Source organism: Erpetoichthys calabaricus, chromosome 4 (genome assembly GCF_900747795.2).
Source record: "Erpetoichthys calabaricus chromosome 4, fErpCal1.3, whole genome shotgun sequence".
Classification (NCBI taxonomy): Eukaryota; Metazoa; Chordata; class Cladistia; order Polypteriformes; family Polypteridae; genus Erpetoichthys; species Erpetoichthys calabaricus.
In genome coordinates, this window is record NC_041397.2 from 329,771,549 (window position 1) to 329,781,548 (window position 10,000).

The 10,000-nt window shown below is 43.7% G+C and overlaps 4 protein-coding genes and 1 long non-coding RNA gene across 10 annotated transcripts in view; 4 read left to right on the plus strand and 1 right to left on the minus strand.

Moving 5' to 3' along the window:
• Nucleotides 1-10,000, plus strand: part of LOC114643553 (protein NLRC5-like) — a 5,922,889-nt gene that overhangs the window by 5,316,114 nt on the left and 596,775 nt on the right. The window lies entirely within an intron of this gene.
• LOC114643557 (NACHT, LRR and PYD domains-containing protein 3-like) overlaps nt 1-10,000 on the plus strand; it is a 1,908,976-nt gene that overhangs the window by 1,184,293 nt on the left and 714,683 nt on the right. The gene's annotated exons all lie outside the window — the stretch shown is intronic.
• LOC114642226 (E3 ubiquitin-protein ligase TRIM16-like) overlaps nt 1-10,000 on the plus strand; it is a 773,543-nt gene that overhangs the window by 114,583 nt on the left and 648,960 nt on the right. The window lies entirely within an intron of this gene.
• The window catches only part of LOC127527383 (uncharacterized), a 374,162-nt gene that overhangs the window by 8,217 nt on the left and 355,945 nt on the right, over nt 1-10,000 (plus strand). The gene's annotated exons all lie outside the window — the stretch shown is intronic.
• Nucleotides 1-10,000, minus strand: part of LOC114641943 (NACHT, LRR and PYD domains-containing protein 3-like) — a 476,010-nt gene that overhangs the window by 7,875 nt on the left and 458,135 nt on the right. For both annotated transcript variants that reach the window (XM_051925775.1, XM_051925776.1), the window contains 2 exons: nt 9,736-9,909; nt 7,495-7,668 (listed from right to left, as the gene is read on the minus strand). In XM_051925775.1, the coding sequence (XP_051781735.1) occupies nt 7,495-7,668; nt 9,736-9,909 (348 nt within the window). The remainder of the gene's footprint in view (nt 1-7,494; nt 7,669-9,735; nt 9,910-10,000) is intronic.

Sequence of the window (10,000 nt, forward strand, 5' to 3'; positions counted from 1 at the left end):
TATAAAGTAACATAAAAGGTTTAAATACTAGTTATCCTTTTACACTAAAATATTACTAAAGAGATACAAAAAAAGTAAAATGCATATGTTCTTTTTCTTTAAGGAGATTAAATATTACTGAAGAAAGAAAAAAAAAAATAAAACAGCCAAATGGGGCTATGCATACAAACTTAAAAGGTTTAAATAAAACAGAAATATACACTTTTATTTTTACTTGTTTAACTTGTGGAGGGTGTATCCTGTAGCAAAGCCCTAACTTTTTTCGTGAAAGCCCGTTTCAGTCAATAAGTCTTAAAAACAGGTGTAAAGATATTGACAATAAGCTACGCAAACCCACCAAGACATGGAATCGTTTAAATCAAGTATCATTACATCTTCCTTTCTTAAAGAGAAGTAAGGCAGTACTTATAAGCTTACATATATATATATATACAGTGGTGTGAAAAACTATTTGCCCCCTTCCTGATTTCTTATTCTTTTGCATGTTTGTCACACAAAATGTTTCTGATCATCAAACACATTTAACCATTAGTCAAATATAACACAAGTAAACACAAAATGCAGTTTGTAAATGATGGTGTTTATTATTTAGGGAGAAAAAAAATCCAAACCTACATGGCCCTGTGTGAAAAAGTAATTGCCCCCTGAACCTAATAACTGGTTGGGCCACCCTTAGCAGCAATAACTGCAATCAAGCGTTTGCGATAACTTGCAGTGAGTCTTTTACAGCGCTCTGGAGGAATTTTGGCCCACTCATCTTTGCAAAATTGTTGTAATTCAGCTTTATTTGAGGGTTTTCTAGCATGAACCGCCTTTTTAAGGTCATGCCATAGCATCTCAATTGGATTTAGGTCAGGACTTTGACTAGGCCACTCCAAAGTCTTCATTTTGTTTTTCTTCAGCCATTCAGAGGTGGATTTGCTGGTGTGTTTTGGGTCATTGTCCTGTTGCAGCACCCAAGATCGCTTTAGCTTGAGTTGACGAACAGATGGCCGGACATTCTCCTTCAGGATTTTTTGATAGACAGTAGAATTCATGGTTCCATCTATCACAGCAAGCCTTCCAGGTCCTGAAGGAGCAAAACAACCCCAGACCATCACACTACCACCACCATATTTTACTGTTGGTATGATGTTCTTTTTCTGAAATGCTGTGTTCCTTTTACGCCAGATGTAACGGGACATTTGCCTTCCAAAAAGTTCAACTTTTGACTCATCAGTCCACAAGGTATTTTCCCAAAAGTCTTGGCAATCATTGAGATGTTTCTTAGCAAAATTGAGACGAGCCCTAATGTTCTTTTTGCTTAACAGTGGTTTGCGTCTTGGAAATCTGCCATGCAGGCCGTTTTTGCCCAGTCTCTTTCTTATGGTGGAGTCGTGAACACTGACCTTAATTGAGGCAAGTGAGGCCTGCAGTTCTTTAGACGTTGTCCTGGGTCTTTTGTGACCTCTCGGATGAGTCGTCTCTGCGCTCTTGGGGTAATTTTGGTCGGCCGGCCACTCCTGGGAAGGTTCACCACTGTTCCATGTTTTTGCCATTTGTGGATAATGGCTCTCACTGTGGTTCGCTGGAGTCCCAAAGCTTTAGAAATGGCTTTATAACCTTTACCAGACTGATAGATCTCAATTACTTCTGTTCTCATTTGTTCCTGAATTTCTTTGGATCTTGGCATGGTGTCTAGCTTTTGAGGTGCTTTTGGTCTACTTCTCTGTGTCAGGCAGCTCCTATTTAAGTGATTTCTTGATTGAAACAGGTGTGGCAGTAATCAGGCCTGGGGGTGGCTACGGAAATTGAACTCAGGTGTGATACACCACAGTTAGGTTATTTTTTAACAAGGGGGCAAATACTTTTTCACACAGGGCCATGTAGGTTTGGATTTTTTTTCTCCCTAAATAATAAACACCATCATTTAAAAACTGCATTTTGTGTTTACTTGTGTTATATTTGACTAATGGTTAAATGTGTTTGATGATCAGAAACATTTTGTGTGACAAACATGCAAAAGAATAAGAAATCAGGAAGGGGGCAAATAGTTTTTCACACCACTGTATATATATAGACATACATACATATATATATATATATATCTATATCTATATATATCTATATCTATATATGTATATCTATATATATCTATATCTATATATATATATCTATATATCTATATCTCTCTCTCTCTCTCTCTCTCTCTATATATATATATATCTAAATCCCCACAATGTACTGCTTTTAAATTTTTATGAAGAAGAAAAGCTTTTTAAATTGAGGGAAAATATCCCAATAGCAATTTGTTAAGGATCTGTTTTTTTGTGAAGCAGCCTTAACACAGCTTTTCCGCTGTTTTTTAAACGAACGCCATATAAGGTCTTCCTTTTTCCTTGCTTCGCCAAGGAAAGAGCCTTTTTATTAAATCCAAGGGTTCTTCGCTTTTTTTTTTGTTTGTTTATTACGATTGTTATAGTTCTGTTTGTATACGACGTTGTCAGTTCAGCACTCAGGTTGTAATATGACCAAGCTGTGCAAGCTTACTGTTAAGAATGCAACGTATAGTTGTACATGAGAAAAGCAATCTTGCCTCAAATTAATGGCAAACTTTTGTAGGTCTATGAACTTAATTTAAAGTTTAGGTTTACACAGTGCTTTCTTTCCGAAGTACCTGCACTCATGAATATGTCTGTATGCGTCAGTCGCTCAAATCCCCGCGCTTCGTACCGGCGAAGTACTGCTTTTAAATTTTTATTAAGAAGAAAAGAAAACCTTTTAAAATTGAGGGAAAATATACCAATAACAGTTTGTTAAGGATCTGTTTTTTTGTGAAGCTGCGTTCACTCGAGTGATCACTTCGAGATGACTTGCTGGCTAAACATAAGCGTTACCTGGTAGGTAACCACCCATACAATCAGATTGTGAATCAGACTACGAATGCCGTGAATGTAATTACCCCGATCTACATGCTGTCAAATAAACGAACCACACGCCGTGGCGCAATTTTAGGGGCTTAGCCTCTAGCGCTGACGTCCGAGGTTCGATTCCCGTAAGGGAGTGAAGTGAGCGCTGCTTTTAAAGTACTGCTTTTAAATTTTTATTAAGAAGAAAACCTTTTTAAATTAAGTCTTAAAAAGAGCTGTAAAGATATTGACAATAAGCTACGCAAACCCACCAAGACATGCAATCGTTTAAATCAAAGCGCGAGTCGAAAAACACCATCCCATAATATTAGTTAACGATTAACACATTTCTATATGTATTGTAAGCATACAATACAACTGATAATATGTTGCGCTTATTTATCTGGTGTACTGACATTTTTGCGCGTTTAACGGCTGAAATCTAACGTGGTTAGTGCCCTTCAGAATGAAAAGAGTTTGCATTTACCTTTTTAATAAAAGGCGAGCTTTTAAGCCTGAGAAATCACCCCGTAAATGCACACGTTTAATTGCACATGTGTTAATATGTATGCTTACACAGTATTAAAAGACACTCAACAAGTACACAGTATTAAAAGACAGTCAACAATTAACGTCATTTACCTTCGTTCCCGCGTTTGACTTGTGCTGTAAATCTCTTCGTCGTTTTCAGTTCACGTGATTACGTAGGAGGCGTAATACATGATGACGCGATACGTGACTCCGCCTCCTCCATTAGAGTATATGGACAAAAAACAGGTTCCAGTTATGACCATTACATGTAGAATTTCGAAATGAAACCTGTCTAACTTTTGTAAGTAAGCTGTAAGGAATGAGCCTGCCGAATTTCAGCCTTCTACCTACACGGGAAGTTGGAGAATTAGTGATGAATGAGTCAGTCAAACAGGTTCCAGTTATGACCATTACACGTAGAATTTCGAAATAAAACCTGCCTAACTTTTGTAAGTAAGCTGTAAGGAATGAGCCTGATGAATTTCAGACTTCTACCTACACGGGAAGTTGGAGAATTAGTGATGAGTGAGTGAGTCAGTCAGTGAGTCAGTGAGGGCTTTGCCTTTTATTAGTATAGATATGTATATATATGTATATGTAGATATGTGTATATGTAGATATGTATATATATATTTATATATATATATATACAGTATATGTATATATATGTTTAGATAACCTCTTTAACACACTACTTCTCCGCTGCGAAGCGCGGGTATTTTGCTTGTGAAAGAATAAAAAGACAAGAAGAACAGCATCTGGGCCACCGAAAGAGAAAAGAATCAGAAGATCACAAGAAGAACACATCAGGGGCTCAGAAAAGGAGGAATTCAGCAGTCCAGACCACCAGCATTAACTCACCTGTGAAGATCAGGAAACAAATCAAAACAACAACAACACATCCCATAATAAACAGACAGAATATGAATGAATTTGAAAGAAAACCAAACAATCGTCTCTTCATAGCTCAGTCCTAAATCACAAGCAAATCCTTTTAGTTCTGAAGACACAAGTGAAGCCCCCCATGGCAGCCTGTTTGAGGGGTCCTGCTTCTCGAGGTCCGACCACATAAACCTCACAGTCTGAGGGCTAACGCGATTCTCTCAATGACTTCTTCAGAGCAAACAATAAAACATAACACACGTAACTAAATAAATCCTAAAAACATCACTCTGTGACAATGACAATGACGTGTGTGACATTAAAGAGTATTGATGTTCACTGCAGCTGTCGGCGTGTTTAGGACCCCCCCGTCATTTGTGTGTTCTCGATGTTACATTAGGATACGCTGGTTAAGGCCGATGTCTGCAGACACTTTGGAATATTCAAATGAGGACATGTCCCCTGTTCAAGGTGCCAGCGTTGTAATAAAGGGTGACAGCATTGTCATCAATCAAGTGACGATTTGTCTAAGAAACAGGCGAGACTTGAGCTGTGAGGGTAGAATACACGACAATGGGGTCATGTTACAAGTCTGATGTGCAGGACACCAACAGAGGAGCATGTGGACATCAGGAGCAGAGAAGTGACGTCAGAGAGGGGCTGAGCAAATGTCACTTTGTCAATAAGGGTCACAAGGGGGGACAACTGAAATCAGAAACTAACAGAAAGTTCTGGGGATTGTGATGGACACCTGAGGCCACAAGAAGTGAACTGGACTGTCAAACTGGGAACAACAGCAGCTGCTGGTCTGCCAAGGTGACGAGGAGCACACGAGGGCTTAGTGGCTTTGGGGGAGATGGTGGAGATGGGTGGTCTGCGGAGTCCTTTATTAAATAAGGTGACATTTATGTGGAGTGTGTGTGTGTGTGTGTGTGTGTGTACTCCAGAATACTGACATCTGTTAGTCTGACCTGAGGACAGTTGACTTCACACTTTTGAACAACATCGATGGACACAATGAGACATGAAGAACGAGGAGTGAGATGGGACAAGGAGAAGCAGCTCAGTGGTGACATTAGGTGACAGTCTTGTCCTTATTATTATTAATATTCTTATTATTATCAGGACTGTGATGGAGGACGGTCTCTCAAGGTGACCAGACGTGTTCATCTGACATTCCAGGATGTCTTATAAGACATCTGAGTGTCTGCCATCAGCCAGTCCTGCAGGTCCCCAAGTCCTGTCCTCTGCTGGTGAGGTCGTGTCACTCGTCTCTTTGGGTTTCTCGTCTTCATTTCCACCTCTCATTTCTTCTCCTTTTTCCTGACTGCATATTTGCTGATTCTTTTTGTTCTCCACTCCTCCTGTCCCCTGATATCCCATAATAACTCCTCCATTTCCATCTCCTTTAATGTTGGCCACTCCTCCTATCCCATAATGCCTCATGTCAGTCATTTTTTCCTGAAGTTTGTAACATTTGCTGAACTCTGATCACTGATTGGCTCATACAGCACACAGCCTTAGTGTGTCTACAGACCACAGAGACTCGGGTTCAACACACGTCACAGTCAGTGAGGGGACATCTTTAGTGTCCTAATTAGAGGAAAGTGATCTGAGTGCAGGGGACAACAACTGTGAGGGTCTGCTGTGGTCCGCCATGTGCTCAGGACACCTGCCTTGAAGACTCGGCCTGACGTCACGTCCTGCACCAGCTTAGCCTGCCGAGGTCAAACCTCAGTGACAAGTGACATGTTTAGGATGGGGAGGAGACCTGGGGGTCCACAGGTGTTTCCTCCTTTTCTCTGAGTAGTTTTTCCTTCACAGTTTTCTTCTTTTTCTTATTTGATGTTTAAAGACATTGAGCCGCTGAGGTTGTCAGTTAGACCCCCTGAGTGTGGACCCTCTGTGATGGTCTGTCCATCCTGTTTGTGTTCAGTTCCTGCTACTGGGAGAGGCCCTGCCATTTAGTGACTCCCTTAAGGAGTGACCAGAATCAGAGTGACCTTACTGGGCCGGGGCACCACATGGACTGGGAATCTGTGAGGACATACTGGGAGAATAAAGAAGAAAAAGAAATCAAAATAAGAGAAATAGAAATGAGCGTCATGAAGATGAGATCTGCACAGACATGAGCAAAGGTTCAAGTGTGTGAGTGTGAGGGGCAGCTGGTGGGAAGTCAGAGAAAAGGACATGTGGGGTACAAACATGCTATGGAGGACACAAGAGAGATGACAAGGAGAGATGAGGAGAAGATAAAAAGAGTGACGAGTGAGTGTGAGTGCAGATGATGACGTGTGCACAAAGACATGGTTGCTGGGCTAAAGAGTGTAAAGCGGGTGTGCAGGAGACAAGCAAAGTGCTGAAGATCTGCAGGGGCACACAGTGGCCACTTTATTAGGCACACCAGGTAGGCCTCCTCTGCCTCTAAGGAGCCTGAATTCACCAAGGCGTTGACCCCTTGAGACACATGAATGGCTCCTTATGGATTTCTGTCTCCATGTTGGCATCACTCAGTCCTTCAGACTTCTCAGCCTCACATTTCTGCTCCTCACTTGCAGTTCCAGCTCATCCCAGAAGTGCTTTATTGGACTGGACAGGCAGCCATTGGGGTAAACTGAAGTCACCGTCATGTTAGATGAGCCACGTTGAGGTGACACCTGCTCTGTGACATGACGTGTTATCCTGCTGAGATCCTCCATTTATAAAAGTGTCCGCTCTCAGCTGATTATCAGTTACGTGATGGGGAGTTAGGAGACCACGACACTCTTGAGAACTTTAGACAGAATAGAGAAGTGAGTGATGGACTGAGACTTGTTATCTCAGATTGTCCCATCAAGACCAGCCTGTCCTAATAGGGGGGATACAGAAGAGACCTTCGGGGTCGCTGGCACAGAGCCTGTGTCACAGGATGGATTTATTATTGTCACCACAGTCAGGATTAGGACATGAAGACAGGATCTGTGAAGAGTGGAGGAGATGGGGTCCGGTGCTCAAGTAGGTGGTCTCATCTGACAGAGCAGGTCCTCCTCATCTTCCTCTGTCTGTTTCTCCTTATCTTTGTTGTCCTTCCTGTCTGTCACATCAGTCCGCACCACTTGTCATTGTCACTCTGGTCACTCCGTGTGCTGTCATGTGATCAGCCCGCCCATCAATAACACATTCACACCCCCCACCCCTCCCCCTCTTTACTCACCACAGTTTCTCTAATTTACAGTTGTCACTCCTGAGCCCCTCACTCAGCTGACGAGCCCCTGAATCTCTCAGGTTGTTGTTGTTCAGCTCCAGTACAGTCAGCTGTGAGTTTGGAGACGAGAGGACCGAGGAGAGAGCTGAGCAGCAGGACGAGGTGAGACCACAAGACCCCAACCTGTGGAGAAGAAGAGAGACGAGTGAGGACAGACAGACAGAAGGACACACAACACAAGGACTCAATGACTGTGCTGTCTTCACTGAAATGCACTTTGACCCTGAGACCACCGCTGTCCTTATACGGTAAGGCGCTATATACCTGACAGGGTCTTCTGCCTTCTTGACACACTGACTGGTAACATGTCATTCAAAGTGACATGTGGACACTGGACAGGAATGTGAAGGACATGAGGCTGACAGTGTCCTGCACTCGAGGGTCCAGACAGACTTGACAAAGCCGATGACAGCGGAGGGACCACCTTGGACTTGTGTCTGTAAATGAGGACTCAGCACATGGAGGGGCTTTGACTGATTTGCAGGACCCCATCCACAGTTTCCTGTTAGACACACCGGTCACTGCTGGACACCAGAGAGGGTGACACTCGAGTGTCTGTCATGGTGGGCTCTCCTGATGTCAGACCACTTAGATGATGAGGACCCTCTGTCTGTCTATTGTGACAAAGACTGGACTTACTGTGTGATCAGTGACATAATGGACATTGTGGACAGGACTGACATGTGACACTTCTGACATTCACACGTCACATGCTGACCGGTGCCACTCACCAGCTGACCTCAGTCCACTAAAGGCCTCACTGCTGGTGACCTCAGTTTTCTTATTTCTCTCCTAATTTGTAATAAAGCCAGTGGACGAGCTCTGAATGGACACTCAGCATCCCAAAGTCCAGCCCCCTGGGCACAGAGGTGGTCCGACTGGACTGTGAAGTGACTCCCATTACTGGTGACCACTGCTGTTCACTCCCAGCTCTCCTCTGACCTGAGCTGCCCATTCAGAGCAAAATGGTAGAGTGACCTGCCAGCATTACCACCTGCTGGTAGGTGTTAGAAATAACACAATTGACATCTCAGTGACATCAAATCACACGGAGAGTTAAAGAATAACAAGACAAGAAGAACAGCAGAAATTGAAAATGAGCGTCATGAAGATGAGATCTGCACAGACAGGAGCAAAGGTTCAAGTGTGTGAGTGTGAGGGGCAGCCTGGTGGGGTGTTAGAGAAAAGGACATGCGGGGAACAAACCTGCTATGGGGGACATGAGGGACGACAAGGAGAGACGAGCAGAAGACACAAAGAGAGACGAGTGAGTGTGAGTGCAGATGATGATGTGTGCACAAAGACATGGCCGCTGGACAAAAGAGTGTAAAGCGGGTGTGCAGGAGAAGAGCAAAGTGCTCAAGATCTACAGGGGCACCCAGTGGCCACTTTATTAGGCACAACAGTTAGTCCTCCTCTTTCTCTAAAGAGTCTGAATTCCCCAAAGCGTTGAACTCTTGAGACACATGAATGGCTCCTTATGGATTTCTGTCTCCATGTTGACATCACTCAGTCCTTCAGACTTCTCAGCCTCACATTTCTGCTCCTCACTTGCAGTTCCTGCTCATCCCAGAAGTGCTTAATTGGACTGGACAGGCAGCCATTGGTGTCAACTGAAGTCACCGTCATGTTAGATGAGCCACCTTGAGGTGACACCTGTTCTGTGACATGTCGTGTTATCCTGCTGAGATCCTCCATTTTTAAAAGTGTCCGCTCTCAGCTGATTATCAGTTACGTGACTGGTGAGTTAGGAGGCCACGACACTCTTGAGAACTTTAGACAGAATAGATAAGTGAGTGATGGACTGAGACTTGTTATCTCAGATTGTCACATCAAGACCAGACTGTCCTAATGGGGGGATACAGAAGAGACCTTCAGGGTCTCTGGCACAGAGCTGGTGTCACAGGATGGATTTATTATTGTCACGACAGTCAGGATTAGGACATGAAGACAGGATCTGTGAAGAGTGGAGGAGATGGGGTCCGGTGCTCAAGTAGGTGGTCTCATCTGACAGAGCAGGTCCTCCTCATCTTCCTCTGTCTGTTTCTCCTTATCTTTATTGTCTTTCCTGTCTGTCACCTCATTCAGCTGCACTTGTCACTGTCACTCTGGTCACTTCATGTGCTGTCATGTGATCAGCCCGCCCATCAATAACACATTCACACCCCCCACCCCCCCCTCTTTACTCACCCCAGTGTCTCTAATTTACAGTTGTCACTCCTGAGCCCCTCACTCAGCTGACGAGCCCCTGAATCTCCCAGGTTGTTGTTGTTCAGCTCCAGTTCAGTCAGCTGTGAGTTTGGAGACGAGAGGACCAAGGAGAGAGCTGAGCAGCAGGACGAGGTGAGACCACAAGACCCCAACCTGTGGAGAAGAAGAGAGACGAGTGAGGACAGACAGACAGACAGAAGGACACACAGCACAATGGCTCAATGACTGCGCCGTCTTCACTGAA